The sequence below is a fragment of the Sus scrofa genome, chromosome 10, assembly GCF_000003025.6.
Source record: "Sus scrofa isolate TJ Tabasco breed Duroc chromosome 10, Sscrofa11.1, whole genome shotgun sequence".
Taxonomy (NCBI): domain Eukaryota; kingdom Metazoa; phylum Chordata; class Mammalia; order Artiodactyla; family Suidae; genus Sus; species Sus scrofa.
The window spans coordinates 41,692,237-41,710,759 of record NC_010452.4 but is presented as its reverse complement, the minus strand read 5'-3'; the positions used below and the strand labels follow the sequence as shown (position 1 = coordinate 41,710,759).

Sequence of the window (18,523 nt, the reverse complement as noted above, 5' to 3'; positions counted from 1 at the left end):
TGCAACTGTGGCTCAGATCTGATCCCTGGCCCAGGAACTCTATGTGTTGTGGGGTGGCCAAAACAGAAAAAGAAAAAAAAATACTACATTTTCAAAATATATGAAGCAGAAACTGATAGAACTGAAGGAAGGCATTGACAAATCTTCAATTATTATTGGAAATTTTAATACCCATATCAGTATTTGATGGAAAAAGTAGGAGTATCAGGAAGGATATAGATGCATTTAACAACACTGTAAACCAGCTTGACTTCATTGACATTTATAGAGCATTCTACTCAACCCTGGCAGAATGTACATTCTTTTCAAGTGTATGTGGAATATTCACCAGTATATCCCACCATATGCTAATATATAAAACAAGTCTCATTGAGTTTAAAATGATGGAAATAAGGCAGCGTATATCCTAGGACCACACCATTAAGTTAGAAATCAGAATAAGAAAGATAACTGGAAAATCTTCAACAGTTGTAATTATACCACATTTTCTACTAACACATTCGTCGAAAAAAGGAAGGCGTGATTGAAAGATATTTTGAAATGGATCACAATTAAAACACATCAGAATTCCTGGGATATATGTGAAACTTGCTTATGCAAATCTATAAATGCAAATATTAGAAAGGAAGAAAGTTGTAAAATAATCTAGATGTCCTCCTTAAGAAGTTAGAAAAAGAGAAAGTGAAAACCAAAGTAACCAGAAGGAAGGAAATAATAAACAGAATAACAGGAGTTGATGAAATAGAAAACAGATAAACAGTAGAGATAACAGCAGTCTTTATGAAAAAATGATTAGTAGCAATTAGAGTCTCTTGCTGTTCTAATAAAGAAGAATAAAGAGGAAATATGTTACTAAGTATAATAACGGGGCTGAAAGAAGGGACATCACTACAGATTCTACAGAAATTAAAAGCATATAGAAAGAGTATTACACACAGCTTTTGGACGTACATTTGACAACTTTGAAGAAATGGATACATTCCTTGGAAGACACAAAGTATGTAATGAAGCTGACTCAGGAAGAAAAAATTAGGGTAGCACCATATGTATTAAAGAAGTTTACATTCCTAGTTAAAAACCTTCTCACACAAACAAACCAAACCAAAGCCAAAAAGAATTCCAAGCCCATACATGTTTTAACTGATGAATTCTATCAAATATATGAAAGAGAAATAATTCAGGAAGTAGAGGAAGAAGGAACACTTCCCACCTCATTTTAGGAGGCTGCCATTATGCTAATATCAAAACAAGGTAAAGACATTAGAAGACAAAACAATGAACAAAATATCGTTCATGAACATAGATGAAACATTTGTTAACAAACCATTGGTAGGTCCAGTCCAGCAGGATGTAACACATGGGTTTGTTCTAAGGGATGCAAGTTTGGTTTAAAACCACAAAATTCGCTTGCATAAGGTATCACTTTATCAGGCAAAAAGGGAAAACTATATGATTCTGTCAGCAGTTATGGGAAAGAGCAATTGTGATGAAATCTCCCAAAATATTTGGAAGAGAAGAGGATTTTCTTAACCTGATGAGAGACATTGACACCTAACTCTAGCTGAAATCCATTCAGTGTCAAAAGATGGAGGGTTTTCCTCCTAAGATAGGACACAAGGCAAATATGCCCATCTCCTGCCTCTAATACGGTGATGGAGGCCCTGGCCAGTGTAACAGGCAATAAAAGAAACAAATGGCATACAGTATGGCAAGGTAGAAACAAAATATCTTTATTTGCAGCCAACATGATCATGTGTAGAGAAAATGCTAAGAAATCTCCCAAAAGCCACTAGAATTTGTCAGCAAGATTGCAGGACACAAAGTCGATATACATATTCAGTTGTATGTATATATACCGGCAATGAAACTTTAGAAATTGAAATTTAAAGTTTATATCAAAATGCAGAAGACCTAAAAAGTTAAAATATTTACAAGAACAATATTAGAAGGTTTTTAGTACCCAATTTCAAGACTTCCTCTGCATTTTAAGCTGCTTCTTTAAAGCTACAGGATCAAGGCAGTGTTGTCATCCTAAGATAGATAGATATATATATATTCCATTGATATATATATATATCAATGGAATAGATATATTATCAATGGAATAGAATAGAGAATCCAGAAATAGACCCACCCATATATGGTCAGTTGATTTCTGACAGTGGTGCCAAGTTAATTCAATGGGGAGAGGATAGTCTTTTTAACAAATAGCACTGGAACACCTGGATATTCAAATGTAAAAAAATTAACCTCAATCCTTACTTCTGTGTGCAGAAATATCTTGAAAAGAATCATCAACCTAAATATAAAAGACTAAAACTATGAAATTTTAAGAAAAAATTACAGGAGAAAATATTCATGAACTTGGGATAGGCAGAGATTTCTTGGGACCCAAAAAGCATGAACCATAAAAAGAGAAATTGACAAATGGTACTCCATCCAAATTTAATACTTCTGTTCTTCAAAAGGCATCATTAAGAAAATGAAAAGGCAATCTTTAAACAGAGAGAACATATTCACAATACATATACCTGACAGATGACTTGTAGCCAGAATATATAAAGAACTCTTATAGCTCATTAATAAAGACGACCCAGTTAAGAATCGAGGCACAAGAAAATAATGACTGGCTAGTGTAGCAAGGAGTTCAACATCATTAGACATCAGAAAGATGCAAAAAATTCAAGTTCTTGCTGTGGCGCAGCGAGTTAAGGATCCGGTGTTTTCTCTATAGTGGCACAGGTTCAGTCCCTGGCCTGGCACAGTGGATTAAAGATCCTGTGTTGCTGCATCCATGGCTTAGGTCACAGCTGCTCACTTTTGATTCCTGGCCTGGGAACTTCCGAATGCTTCAGTGGCATACTATTTGGCAATTAAAGAAGACAAAGTACTCATACGTACAACATGAACGAATCTCAAAAACACACTGAGTTCAATAAGCCAGACATAAAAGAATACCAACTCCATGATTCCAGTTACTGACCCTGATTATTATACCAGAAATGCCGGAAAAGACAAGTTTAATCTGTAGTGACAATAAGCAGGCATGTTGTTTGCAAACCTTGGTGGGGCACAAGGGAACTTTTTGGTTTGATTGATGAATTCTAGGTCCTGTCCATGCTGGTTATTATATGGATATATATATGTTCATAAAGTACATTGAAATGTACACTTAAAGAATACACATTGTATATAAACTATACCTTAGGAATGTTTTTTTTAATTCCACAAAATTTGAAAGTTATTTTACTAACAGAAGATTAACTTCTGTCTAGTATTAGAAGACCTCTGTGTAAGGCTGAAACCTGAAACCTGAGTTGACCTGAGAATTCCATTTAGATTAATCAGTATATACAGTATAAACAATAATACACGAAGTACGTCTTTATTTTGTTTTAATAATAACCTTGTTTATTAAATTACTGCCTCTAATATTACAGGCCTTTAAATAAGAGAGATGAATTCTCCATGTGCTTAGCCTATGATGTGATGTATTGTAATGGGATCCTCACATCCTTAGAATTCATTAATGTACCTCTCTAATTTTTTTTTTTTTTTGTCTTTTCTAGGGCCACACCCGTGGCATATGGAGGTTCCCAGGCTAGGGGTCTAATCAGAGCTGTAGCTGCTGGCCTACGCCAGAGACACAGCCAGATCCAAGCTGCGTATGCAGCCTACACCACAGCTCATGGCAATGCCGATCCTCAACCCGCTGAGTGAGGTCAGGGATTGAACCCGCCACCTCATAGTTCCTAGTTGGATTTGTTAACCATTGAGCCATGACAGGCACTCCCTTTCTAGTTTTTAAACTGGTATTTGGTAGTGACTTCAACAAGATGCTAAGAAGAAACCAGCTAAAATGAAGTAATTGCATATAATCTGCTCTTGGTCTTCTTTTATTGTTCGATTCATTTTTTTAACTAGGAAGAACATGTGGAAGGTACTCCATTGTCCCTTAGAATCTATTCGTCCTTTTAGAAATAGAACTCCTAGGTTTTATCTGAGCACATGCATGGCCGCCCAGCTAGAAACTACATTTCTCTGCTTCTTTTGCTGCATGTATGGCTTTATGACCAATGAGAGGTGACGGGAGATCTATAGAAGGTTACCTCATTAAGGACAAGCCACTTGCCCTAGACTTTCTCTTTTTCCTTTCTGCTGGCTGGGATGTCACATCAGGTATAGCAGCTACCTTGGGTCCAGAGGTGGAAGCCATGTGGAACCTGATGGAGCCAGCCTGGTTTCCCAAATGGTCTTGTGACACATCCCTGTCCCCACATTGTAACTTGAAAAAGAAATATTTCCGACTTTGGCTACTATATATTTTTTTTAGTCTTTTTGTTATGGCAGAAAGTATATTACCTAATGAAAAATGGAAGCTATTTAAGATTTTTTGAGTTTTTTTCTGTGTCCTGTTTGGCCATAGCCAGTGTAGTGTGGTGTGTACCCACAATTAAAATAATTTCTAAAATAGCATCTGATTTCATGCCAAGAGTTCTCTTGGATCCACTTTCTTTAGGAGAGTGTTTCTGAAATTTACAAGTTACTTTTACACTTTAGCTACTAATTATTAATGAATCAATACACAGCATTCCACTTTTCTAATTTTTAGATGTCTTTATGGACTAATGTATGATCAGTTTTGGTAAAGCTCTACAGCTCTTTTTTTTAATTTTATTTTTATTAGAATATGGTTGATTTATAGTGTCATGTCAATTCCTGCTGTGTAACATAGTGACCAAGTCGCACGTATACATACATTCTTCAAAATAATGCCATTTGCAGCAACATGGATGCAACTGGAGATTCTCATACTAAGTGCAGTAAGTCGGAAAGAGAAAGACAAATACCATATGATACCACTTATGTGTGGAATCTAAAATATGGCACAAGTGATCCTGCTTACAAAACAGAAACAAATTCCCAGACATGTAAAATCATAGAACTTTTTAAAGAAGTTTCTTTAAGGAGTTCCTGTTGTGGCTTAGTGGGTTAACAACCTAATAGTATCCATGAGAATATGGGTTCCATTCCTGGCTTCGCTCAGTGGATTAAGGATAAGATGTTGCTGTGAGCTGCAGTGTAGTTAGCAGATGTGTCTCGGACCCCATGTTGCTCTGGTTGTGGTGTAGGCCGGCAGCTGCAGCTCTGATTTGACCCCTAGCCTGGGAATTTCCATATGCTGCAGGCAAAAAAAAATTTGCCTTCTTTGTAAGGTACCAAAATATTTATTATATTTTCAACTTCTCTGTAATTATTTTTGTCTATCGGAAGCTTAAAGATATGAATCATTTATTTCTTCCATTAATTTTTCTTTATATTGTTTTTGTTTTGGTATGTGTGTTCATGTATTATTTATTGTCAATATCTCAATTGAGGATTATACCTTTTATCAAAATAATACGACTTTTTTCTTTATGCCTTGTGCTTTGTGTTTTAGCTGACATTAATATTGCTGCCTTAGTTTATATTTCCTTATATGTCTGTGTACTTATATTTGTATCTAAATATGATATATATTTATATATGGTATATAAATCATAAAAGGTATGGAAGACTTTCTTTTTTGTTGTTTTTTTTGTTTGTTTGTTTGTTTTTAAGAGCCACACCTGTGGCATATGGCAGTTTCCAGGCTAGGGGTCAAATCAGAGCTGCCTCTGCACTACACCACAGCCACTGCAATGTGGGATCTGAGCCACTTCTGCGACCTACACCACAGTTCACGGCAATGCCGATCCTTAACCCACTGATTGAGGCCGGGGTGGAACCCGTGTCCTCATGGATACTAGTTGGATTCATTACTGCTGAGCCACAACGGGAACTCCTCTTTCTCATATTTTTTAAAATGGGTAATTATGTAGCTGGACTCCCAAGACATAGGGAGTGAGGTGAAACTGAGAACAGTCTGTCCAGGGTTGTGGGTCAGGGTGAAGTTCTTGGCAACAGACTCATTAAAATGAGTGTGGAGTGTGGAAAGCAGATGGGTGGAGGAGGCAGGAAGACCGTTATTCTTGCTTTGGTTCTGTTTTTCTTTGTGACCACGACAAACCTCTCAACTTTCCAGGGCCTCCGGCTCGATCTTAAATGAGGAGGAGGCCTCTCCAAGATCCTTTCCAACTTTAAAATTCTGTGCCTCACCAGGGACAGCAGGGAAGTTTCCATTTGACAGCATTTTTATTTTTAATTTCATTTAAGCAAAGAAGTCAGCTTCATTTCATCTTGCAAGTCAGGAGGAATAAATCACTCCTCTTACTACCTTGAGTAAGGAGAATTCGAAGAAGGGCTCACATGTGACCCGCGTGTTTATGCCCCGACCTAATATTAGTAAGTGACACATGTCGTGGTGGAGTGTCCCAGTTTTAACACCTGGAAGTAATCTGGTCATAGAATGACTCAGAGGAACGTTAAATCACTGCTTTTCCCCGAGAACACTAAGAAGGATATTGCTCTAGACTCGCAGAAACTTCTTACCTATTGCCCTGAACTGCATGTAGGTCTTGAGACGGAGGGTCCTGGGAGGGAGGCCCGCTGTGCAGCCTTCAGCCAGGCATCCGACTCTTTCATTGATGAGCTCCTGAGTGGGAGAAAGGCTGCCAGCCCTGAATTCATGTTTCACAAGCTCAGCAACAGGCGGCCACCCAAACTGGCTTTTTGTCATGAGCTGAGCTGGGCACGGTCACAGGCAGGGAGGGCAGAGAGGGTTTTTCAGATAATGAACATTGTCGCACTTATGAAAGAGCCAGGAAAGAGTGCTGACTGAATGAAATCTGTGCAGCAGGCCGAGAACACCACTTTTTTTGAAGAAGGGCTTTGTTCTGGCTCCATTGTGGAGGATGATTCTGGACAATGACTCCATCCAGAGCAGCCTGAAAAAAAAAAAAGATTGTTGCTTCTCTTCTTGGTAGCCATCACCTTGAGAACTAAAAAGTCACTGGAAGGTTTTATTTCCCACTCTACGGAGAGCTTCCGGGGGCAGAAAGGAGAGAGAGACAATTGTTTCATTTCAGAAATGCATTTTGTTTCAGGAAAGAAAGCCATGCCACGTGTAAGTCAAAAAAAAAAAAAAAAGTGCAAAACATGAGTAAAAAAGAGAGGCGGCAGGCTTTTATTAAGTGCCACTGTATGCTGGGCCCTTTCAGAGATGCCGAGACCAGCATTCAGTAGCCTCTCTTCTCAGGAACTGAACTTAAGCAGACAGATAAATGGCTCATGCTTATTATGTTTCAGTTAAATAACGGGACCCTACTGTACAGCACAGGGAACTGTGTGTGATTGGGTCACTTGGTTGTACAACAGAAATTGAAGAAACATTGTAAATCCACTGTACTTTAATAAAAAAAAAAAACATTTTTATTGGAATCTAGTTGACTTTCAATGTGGTGTTGGTTTCAGGAGTACAGCAAAGTTACTCAGTTATACATATATACATAGCCATTCTTTCTCAGATTCTTTTCCCCTATAGGTTATTACAGAATATCAAGTAGATTTCCCTGTGCTAGACAGTTAGGTCCTTGTTAGTTATCTCTTTTAAACATAGTAGTGTGTACATGTTAATCCCAAACTCCTAATTTATCCCTCCCCGCTCACGTTTCCCCTTTGGTAGCCATAAGGTTGATTTTGGAATCTATGAGTTGGTTTCTGTTTTATAAATAACTTCTTTTGTGTCATTTTTACTAGATTCCACATATAAGTGATATCATAGGATATTTGTTTTTCTCTGACTTGGTTCGCTTAATATGATCATCCCTAGGTCCATCAATTGAGTTTTTGTAGAGCAGCTACACTATGTAAGATGCTGCGCTAGATGTTGAGACTACAAGGTGAGCTGGTGGAGCCCCTATTGAGACATTTAGGGTCCAGAGTGAGATGTGTAACCAGTTATGCAGAGCACAGGTCCATGGAGGCACACAAAAATTCATCAGTGATTAGAATGCACAGGAGAGATTGATGCAGGTGACTCAAACACCAGGCAGTCTCAAGGCACCTGGTCCTTCAGTGGTTGTCGTCAGGTGTGCTTCACACTCTGGTCCCAGAGCTACACATTTCTTTCTTTTTTTTTTTTTTTAATCTTTTTAGGGTCACACCCGAAGTATATGGAGGTTCCCAGGCTAGGAGTCAAATCGAAGCTATAGCTGCCAGCCTACACCACAGCCACAGCAATTCTGCAACCTACACCGCAGCTCACAGCAAGGCTGAATCCTTAAGCAAGGCCAGGAATTGACCCGGCATCCTCGTGGATCCTAGTTGGTTTCATTACCACTTAGCCATGATGGGAACTCTACAGAGCTACACATTTCTGATGTTAAAGCTAATAATAATAGCCAAGACTTGTTCAGTGCTTTACTCTGTGTCAGGCACAGTCTGGTGCTTTACACATAACAACTTACGTAATCTTTGGCAATAGTCCTGTAAGGAAGCATTAACATTAGCCAAGAAGCTGAGGCCCAGCACTCTTGTATAAGACCCATCATATGCTGGATGGGTCTGAGATTTGGCCCCACAGTTCATGTTTGTTACCACCATGCTAGGTTGAAGCTTCTAGAATCAAGGGAGTCAACTACTGGAGGAACGACTGTTGTAGTCTTGGTAGATCCAGTAGCTTCATATTAATGAGTCCATAGCTGAGTGTTGGGAGAAAAAAAATTGTTCACACATGTGCTTTTCGTTGTCTAGGAAACTATATAAGTTTTTTGTTGTTGAAATTTCTCTGTGCTAGCTACAAATTAGAAATAGAATTTTAGATTTGAAATTATAGGAAAAGGAGTTCCCATTGTTGTTCAGCGGTAATGAACTTGACTAGTATCCATGAGGACATGGGTTTGATCCCTGGCCTTGCTCAGTGGCAGTGGGTTAAGGATCCAGTGTTGCCATGAGCTGTGGTATAGATCATGGACATGGCTCAGATCTGGCATTGCTGAGGCTGGGGCATAGGCTGGCAACTGCAGCTCCAAATTCAACCCGTGGCCTGGGAACCTCCATATGCCACAGGTGCAGCCCTAAAAAAAAAGAGAGAGAGAGAGAGAGAGAAATTATAGGAAGATACTTTTTGATCAAATACATTCCCCAGTCCTTTATCCAGAAGGGCTTTCTTGAATTACAAATATATCTAAGACTGCACAACTTACCACACAGACACTGAATCCACAGTGTTGGAGGAGGTGGGGATTTCCTGTCCAGCCTGACATCCTTTTGGCCAGATCAGAGGCTCCTTTCTCTATCTGTCATCTGTTGAAATGTCGGTCCCTTTTTACAGCATCAGAGGTCTTTAATTTCTAAGCTGAATTTGTAAATTGCAGGGGTCCAGGCCACTTGGGCCTATGGCCCATGTGGCTTCCCTCTGCGTCTGAACCACAGGAGGCCTGCTATTTGCTGCTCTAGGGAGTTAATAAGAGCTTTTGTGACTTGGTTTGCCCACAATTGATAGGCTAACATCTAGGTGATCTGAAGGAAAAAGAATGAGATGAGAAAGTCAAAGTTATGGTTGTGAACTAGAAGGAAAGTTTGAATTTTAAAAACAGCATCAAAATGGTACAGACAAGAGTTAGAAGTTTGAAAGAGCCTAGGAGGAGAGGTTTTTAATTAGCGCAACCCTCAAGACATTTGAAATTGTTATGATTTTAAATAGGCAACCCTTTGGCCGTAAGAAGTATCAATGACTTTACTTTCTGTATATGGTTTATGAAATGTAAACTCACAGAAAATCCAAGGGGAAAAGGCAATCTTTCTATGGAAAACTGTTTTGATTTATGGCTTCCTGGACTTTGAAAGCCTCCTTGCACCTTGATTAAATATATCGAGTGGTTTTAAAAATTAATAAAATGGTAAGACGATGTTTTTTTTTTTTTTTCCTTTTTATGCAAGCAGGTATTTTCAGTATAGCAATCAGGAATATTGTGAGGAAGATTATTGAAAGCCGTCTGTAACATAAAGCTTGAATGCTCTCACTGAAGAAAAGGAGGTTGAGACCTCATTTGGACAGTAACTACAAATAAAAGTAAACTCTGTCGTGTAATACTGAAATCAACTGTGAAAATTGAAGAGACTTACCAAGATGATACTTGGTATAAATACATTTTCTACTTTGTTTTTTTAAAAAGTTAATTTTGTTTATGGAAGGGATATGTAAATACTTTTTTTTGTCTTTTGTCTTTTTTAGGGGCACACCCACGACAAAATGCTTTTTAAAAAAAAAGCATTACAAATCAAGTTAAATTTCCCTTTGACCATCACAGTCCCATCTTCCCAGGGGTTAGCATTCTGCCATTTGTTCTTCCAAGTCTTTCCCTAAATACTGATATGGATACATGTATATGCCTGTAACAGATATATACGTTTTGTGTAGATGTTAAAAAATAACCCACAGAATATACTATTTTGCTGGTTCATTTAAATATGACTTTCCAGTAGTTCCCCAGTGGCTCAGTGGGTTAAAGATCCAGTTTGTGACTGACTTGTGTGGTTCAGGTCGCTGCTGTGGTGCACGTTCGATCCTTGGCCCAGGAACTTCCTTGTGCTGCAAGTGTGGCACCCCCACAATAAAAATAAATAAAAGTAAATATGACCTTCCAGTATATCTTTTGTTTTGAATAGTTCAGTAATGTTACTGATGCAGCTAACGTTTATTGAGAAGTTACTCTGTGCTGAGCAGGTTTTTTAGCATCTTTTGTGTAATTTCGTCTCATAATAAGCTTTGGAGGCGAGTAAAATAGTTGATTTTATTTTATTTTTTTATTTTTTATTTTTTTGTCTTTTTGTCTTTTTGTTGTTGTTGTTGTTGTTGTTGTTATTGTTGCTATTTCTTGGGCCGCTCCCGCGGCATATGGAGGTTCCCAGGCTAGGGGTCCAATCGGAGCTGTAGCCACCGGCCTACGCCAGAGCCACAGCAACGCGGGATCCGAGCCGTGTCTGCAACCTACACCACAGCTCACGGCAACGCCGGATCGTTAACCCACTGAGCAAGGGCAGGGACCGAACCCGCAACCTCATGGTTCTTAGTCGGATTCGTTAACCACTGCGCCACGACGGGAACTCCAAATAGTTGATTTTATATAGGAATATTCCATCTTCATTATGTTTCTCATATTAAATTACTAATGCCAGCAGTTTATCATTCTTTTATAAGCCTTCAAAAATGAAACATTTGGAATGATTTTTTTTTTTTCTTTTTAGGGCTGCACCCATGGTGTGTGGAGGTTCCCAGGCCAGGGGTCGAATCCAAATCAGACTTACAGCTGCTGGCCTACGCCACAGCCATAGCAACGCAGAATCCAAGCGGAGTCTGCACCTACATCATGGCTCACAGCAACACCAGATCCTTAACCCACTGAGTGAGGCCAGGAATCAAACCTGTATCCTCATGGATACTAGTTGGATTCGTTTCCACTGAACCACAAGGGAAACTCCTGGAATTTTTTTTTTTTTTTTTTTTTTTTTTTTTATTGCTAAGACTATAAGTTGTCGTTCTGTTAGCTTTGTTGTTCTCATGCAGCCAACCTCTCCACCAGACCCTTGGAGTGGGTGTCTTTGCTAAGCCAGAAGGCCGGGGATGCAAGAGGTGTAGACTCTGCTCACCTTTTAGGAATGAAGAGGTAGCGTGTGTTGTATCTGACTCATTCTAAATGAAGAACAGACAGTCTGAGACATTTCCTTAGTAGTTAATGATTTTCTGTTGCCTGCAATAATGTTCTTATTTGGAGTGAGAGCAATCTTAGGATATAAGTCATAGGTGAAAGCAGGTGTTTTTGTTTTGTTTTGTTTTGTTGTTTTTAGGGCTGCACCTACTGCATATGGAGATTCCCAGGCTAGGGGTCTAATTGGAGCTACAGCTCAGATCCCATGCTGCTGTGGTATAGGCCAGCAGCTGTGACTCCGATTGGACCCCTAGCCAGTTGGAACCTCCATGTGCCATGGGTGTGGCCCTAAAAAGAAAAAAAAATGTGTATATATATATATATATATATATATAATTTCGTTGTCATCAGTACATAGTGTCTGTAGACGTATTTGACCTTTTGTGTCTTCAAAATCAAAGTAAACTAGTCTTTTCTTTTTTTTTTTTTTTTTTTTTTTTTTTTGCTTTTTAGGGCCACACCTGTGGCATATGGACTTTCCCAGGCTAGGGGTCAAATCAAAACTGAAGCTGCCAGTCATAGGCACAGCCACAGCCACACCAGATCTGAGCTGCATCTGCAACCTACACTACGTCTCACGGGAACCCTGGATCCTTAAGCCACTGAGCAAGGCCAGGGATTGAACTTGCATCCTCACAGACACTATGTCAGGTTCCTAACCCACTGAACCCCAACAGAAACTCCCAAGGTAAACTAGCCTTAATTAATATCTGTTTAGAAAAGTATTTGTTAAGAAATTCTGTGGAGTTCCCATCATGGCTAAGTGGTAATGATCCCGACTAGTATCCATGAGGACACAGGTTTGATCCCTTGCTTCGCTCAGTGGGTTAAGAATCTAGTGTTGCCATGAGCTTCGGTATAGGTTGTACACGTGGCTTGGATCTGGCATTGCTGTGGCCGTGTTGTAGGTTGGCAGCTACAGTTCTGATTCAGTCCCTAGTCTGGGAACTTGCATATGCTGCGAGGTTAAAAAGCAAAAAGAAAGAAAGAAGGAAGGAGAAATGAAGGAAGGAAGAAAGATTCTGTTGCAGTATGATATGGTTTGAAAAAGCAGTCAGAAATTATCTTGCTGCACTTTCTTTTTGTTGCTAATACTTAAATTACTTTGAAATCTCAAATAACATTCAAGGAGAGGGATGAGGGTTTTACGCTATCAGACTAAGACCTGGGTTAAGAATGATTAAGAGGCACTCTAAGTAAGCTCTCATTTCCAGGTGAGGAGACGGGGCCCTTGAGTTTCTGTTTGGTCCACACTGTGATAGGAACTGATCTTTGCTTGGAAGCCCAATCAGAAGTCTGGCCTGATAGTTGGAGTATTATTCATGGGCCTTCCTGCCTGCCTGTGAGCCAGCACCAGAGAAATGAGAGGCTGTTGTTTAACTTGCAGCCGTTAGAAGTCTCCAGTAGAAACCCCAGTCACTCACAGTATCACTGCCAATGTAGGTTGTTTCTTCAAGACTCATATGCTTTGGAGGCGGCACAATGCTGAAAAAAAAAAAAAAAAAAAAAAGCCCTTTGGTTTTCTAGTTCCCTCTCTGGAGAGTTCTAAGACGCTAACCCTTTTGACTTTTATTGGTAGTTTGCTTTGTCAGCTTTGTATCCACTTTCATTTATTCCTTGACCTACTCTTTGCAGTGAACCATCTCTAGCCTGGTAATACCAGTGGGAAAAAAGTGAACTCTTGTTTCAGACCTGTGAAGTTTGATTCCAAGTTTTAAACTTAGCTTCCTGTAAACATCACCTTTTTCTTCACTGTATATATGTATGTGTGTATTTTGCTTTTTAGGGCTGCACCCATGGCATATGGAGGTTCCCAGGCTAGGGGTCAAATCAGAGCTACAACTGCTGGCCTACGCCACAGCCACAGCAACACAGGATCCAAGCTGCGTCTGTGATCTATGCCACGGCTCACAGCAATGCCAGATCCTTAAGCCACCGAGCGAGGCCAGGGAATGAACCCGCAACCTCATGGTTACTGGTCGGATTGGTTTCTGCCGCGCCACAACGGGAACTCCTTTTCATTTTATTTTACTGCCCCACCATACCCTTTCTGTCTGAGAACCATGGGTTTTTTTTTTTTGGTTGGTTGGTTGGTTGGTCTTGATTTTTAATGAATCTCTCTCGAACTCACCTGTTTGTAGAAACTGAACATTTCCCCTTTTCCAAGAGGCTGTTGTGGCAAAAGTAGCTCTTTGCTTGAGGTCCCAACCTAGGGGTCTCTAAAGGGGTCCAGGAAAGACACAGTCACATTTGCTTTTCCAGAATTAGCAACGAGAAATAATTTAACTGGCCTTGACTATAAGTGAGCAGCTCTTTAAGAAAAAAGTCTGCAATCAGTTGAATTCTTTAGGCTTCTGGCTAACAGTACTGAAGAACCCTCTACAGAGTAGATAAAGCCTGGAGGAAGAATTTCTGATTCAATTGCACGTTATTTATTGTGGAAAGAATGTTTTCCCTACAGACCGATGAGGAACAAGATGTTTAAACATAAGCCAGGGCGGAGACCTATTTGTTTGGTCAGCTTCAGAGGGGCCACGTTTCCTTGCTTACGATGATGAGTCTGCCAACTAACTCTTCTGTCCTCCCCACCCCCGCCCGATTCTGCAAATTTCTGTGGGATTTTTTACTTGGGGCTCTGGTTGGATGAGACAGTGATAAAGTGCATACGTGGCCATTGGAAAGGCTCAGGGGCTTTTTTCTGGAGCAGCACAACTTTATCACGTCATTACGAATTTATGCTGTGCTCCGTGCATGTGTATATATGGGCTTTTCCCCTTTTCCCCAGTTCCCCTCAGCTGTTGGCTTGTGTAAGCGCATAGCTGGATGGCAGCCGGACTCCATCTATCACAGGCGGTGGGAGGGGGGACAGGGATTTGAAAGGGTTACTGTTCACATTTCCTGTGTAATTCCCTCTGATCTTACTGGGCTGTAATTCCTTTCTTGATGTTAAACGTTCCCAGGCTCCTATAACCTCCTTGCTGACGTGCGCTAGCCAGGCTTGTCCCAGGTGATCATGGAGGCGGACCTCCTGTTTTTAAAGATTAGAGATCGCCCTTTCATCCATGAGATAGGCTACATGCTCATTCCTTTGCAATCCCAGGAGAAATGTCTTTGATTCGAGACAAGAATGGAGCCCTAACATTTAGTCCGTTTTCTAACTCATATTTAACAGCCAGCCACCCAATTTGTTGTCAGATTAATTGCACAAAATTTTAAACCTACAGACTCCTAGTTTAGTGCATCTCTAGTGAAGTGAAAGCCTGGGAATCTAGTAAAGATCACACAAGTGGGTTCTGCTAGAAGAAGGGTAATAGTTGATGCCACCACTTGCTTTTAGCTTACTTGATCCGTAGGTCCCTTTAAGCTGTGGCACTGACAGGTCAATATTTCTGCTTCAGTTCAGTTCAGGAGGTCGTAGCTGGTCAGAGGGAGATACTTATTTTATACTTTTTCTCTGGTTTTTAAAGTGTAGAGCAGCTGCTTTTAATTCCACAACTTGTAAAATATGTATTTTTGTGGTTGGCAAAAGATTTTCTATTTTTGCCTTTTTCTCCTTAAGTTTTAGGGGAAAACGTTCTGCTCCTATGAAGCATGAGCATGGGTCAGCAGCTGCTGATGAATTGATGGGGCAGGGTCACCTGTACCAGCACTGCCCTTGTCCAGGTAACGAGCTTTCCTGTGGCACAGCTCCAGGCATGTGTGCTCGTGTGGCCTAGAGCACACTGCCCTGTCCCCTCCACCAACTTGGGAACCTAAGGGTTTGGGGATGGACAGGAACAAAACCACGGCTCTTTGAAGGAGTTTCTAGAATAATTTAAGTTTGCTGGTGTTTAGGCCAAAGTAAGCTGTTTGCATGGCTTAAAGCAGTGAGATAAAATATTTTTTATGCATGTGTAACATGGTTTTCCATGGAGGTGGGTAGAGGAATTTTTAGGTTGGTTTTGTTTGGATCTGCCTTAACAAGCTAGAGGGACTGGTTTTGAAATGTTTTTATCTTTTTTGGCCGCACTGCAGTATATGGAGTTCCCGGGCCAGAGATCAGATCTGAGCTATAGTCACGACCTAAGCTGAAGGTGTGGCAATACCAGATCCTTAACTCACTGTACGCAGCCAGGGATTGAACCTGTGTCCCAGAGCTCCTAAGATACCAACCCTGTTTCACTGTAGCAGGAACTCCTGGTTTTGATTATTTTTCATTCACTTTTATTTCCCCAGTGCCAGACATAGCCTGTCACACAGCAGCCTTTCAGTACTGGTTTGTTTGAATGAATAAGTTACTTTTGTAGATTCTTTTGTTGGGGAGGGGGGCTCACCTGTGGCATATGGAAGTTCCCAGGCTAGGGGTCCAATCGGAGCTACCGCTGCCAGCCTACACCACAGCCACAGCAACGCCAAATTTGAGCCATGTCTGTGACTTACACCACAGATCACATCAACTTCAGATCCTTAACGCACTGAGCAAGGCCAGGGATTGAACCTGCATCCTTGTGGGCACACGTTGGGTTCATTACCGCTGAGCTACAACAGGAACTCCGATTCTTAATTGTTCCAAATGTGCATGATTAAGTATGTCTAATGATGTTACTCTCACTCTTCTGTTGGTCTCTCATGATAGAACCTGTTCAGAGTTTTTTGTTAATAAACAGTTAATTCCCTCCCAATAGTCTGCGCCCAAGCCCTTGAGTGCTCTGCACCTGGCTGGCCTAATTGTGACACTGCTCGGTCAGCAAGAAAAATGTAGTCATAAATTACTTAAATCACAGATAGTCTGTTAACATTTCCTGAAACCAATAGCCTGTTTATTATTCTCATGACAGAAAAAAATGCTTATATTTTCTCCAAAAGATGAGCTATTTCTGGGACCACCGTAAAGCACTGAACAGTATGTCAGTGGACAAATACTTAGCAGATACTCCTTAGAGAATGCTAACATCCACAGCATCATGCTGTCTGCAGCCTTAGTCCTGCCACCTGAAGCCTAGACTTCTCAACGCACAGGATCTGTACACTCGCCAAGTTAAACAGCAACTTAAGGTACATAACTGTGGTTATGGGCTAAGTGAGTGGCCTAAACGAGAATCAGGTGGCTTAGTGGAGGGAGCGTCATTATGCTTGAGTTAGAGAGTATGAGAGATTTCATCAAGGAAGATTGAGTCGGGCACTAAACAAATAGTTGGGGTTCAGATATAGAGGAGTGAGGCTATTCGACCTTTATAAATACGGGTAATAGTTTACACACTTGGTGTTTCGAAGCAGTGAAGAAACCACAGCAAGAAACAAGTATATGGTGGAGACGTTCCTCTATCAGTGACTTATTTATGTATTCCTTATTTTTTTACTGAAGTGGACATCTTCCTAAAGACATACAGCAGCTCTTTAAATTGCCATAAGGATCCACTTCAGGAGGAAGTCCTCCAGATTTCTTACTCAGTTAAAATTTCAACGGGAAGACAGGAATAAGATATATTGAAAAGTTACCATTCATGACTATGTGTTGGTGCCAAAGGCCCCATCCAATTTTAGTGGTAACTTTAACAGCTCTCACTGTTATGTTTTGATTTGAAGTCTAACATATAAGGAGACAGATCCAAATGTACAGTTCTTTTTAGTACAGATATTGGTGGCTATAGTCACTGTAGATAAATACAACTTTGCAGCAGCTTTTTATCTACTTCTGAAAGGTTCTTCTATAATAAAGTAATTATTATATTAATATCCCAAACTACTTTAATCCAACTTGTTTTGGTTTTATAAAGCACATCTAAATATGGATAGAATTTTCATTGAGACCCTTTGATTGTATTTATTTATTATTAAAGCAAACACCTGAGTGCATTTAATTTTAGAGCCAACCCTTTGTCTCCAGTTTCATTTTTTTATTATATAAAAGAGCCAAAGGGAGAACTATACAGCAAAGAAATGAAATCAGTTTTTCCAATGTAGTATAGATTGACTGACTAACTGGAAGTTTAGCATCTTACTCTCTGACAGGTGCCTTAGGGTAGTTATTCTCAGTTACAGATTAGATACAGGGCCATTGGCTTTAATAGCTGGCTGGGTTGGGAATAGGATTGGCATCCTCTTAGGAAAGTTGGGGAGGCTAAGGAAGGTAGTATATAAATAGGCTATCCACCACCTGTGAGTAGAGATGACCTGAAGAAATATGTGCCAATGGGTTATGATTCTCCCTGAGAAATAGCTTTGGCTGCTCACCAAGTGCTTGGACCAAGGGATCATTCTAGCTCAAAAGACAGTAGAATAGGGCCATAGATACTAACTTGGAATGGTGTCCTTCTCATTGTAAACTTACAGAAGTAATAGATGCTTGTTGTAAAACATTCATAACAATTTTATTCATAGGGCAAATATAGAATATGAAAAATAAAAAATCATAGTCTCATTTCTCTATTCTCTTTTTAGCTCTTTTACTATAAATTAAGTAATATTTAAATTGTTTCCAGTTTTTAGCTATTATAATACTGTAGTAAACATACTGGCACCAGGCATTCCTCCATTTATAAAAAGATGTGAGTATGCGTGCACACACAGACATACACCTATATGTGTGTGTGTGTGTGTCTGTGTCTGTGTGTACGTATATGTTATTGCCTTGGTGACAGCTATTACCTGGTTTGTAGTTAATAACTTATCTTAATATACCAGTATTTATTTACATTCTGTTTTAAAATCACTGCCGTAGGCTACTACAAATGGTCTTAATTTTGTACTTAATAATTCTAGTCTTTTAATCGTGAGAAAGTATTTATATAAGCATTTGTTAAATGACCTGAAGGACAGCCTGAACATGCATCTTTGGGCTTGATTATGTGTGTAAAGTAGCTTATTTAGTAAGAAGAAAGTGTTGTTTGTTTTCACTGGAGTATATTTGATTT

At 39.9% G+C, this 18,523-nt stretch overlaps 1 protein-coding gene across 15 annotated transcripts in view; it reads left to right on the top strand.

Annotated features, from left to right (window-relative positions):
* ZNF438 (zinc finger protein 438) overlaps positions 1-18,523 on the top strand; it is a 440,040-nt gene that overhangs the window by 303,632 nt on the left and 117,885 nt on the right. The window contains exon 13 of one of the 15 annotated variants that reach the window (XM_021064197.1): positions 15,190-15,293. The exons of the other annotated variants lie outside the window; for them this stretch is intronic. Coding sequence (XP_020919856.1) covers positions 15,215-15,293 — 79 coding nt within the window. The 5' untranslated portion in view covers positions 15,190-15,214. The remainder of the gene's footprint in view (positions 1-15,189; positions 15,294-18,523) is intronic. 15 annotated transcript variants of the gene reach the window in all.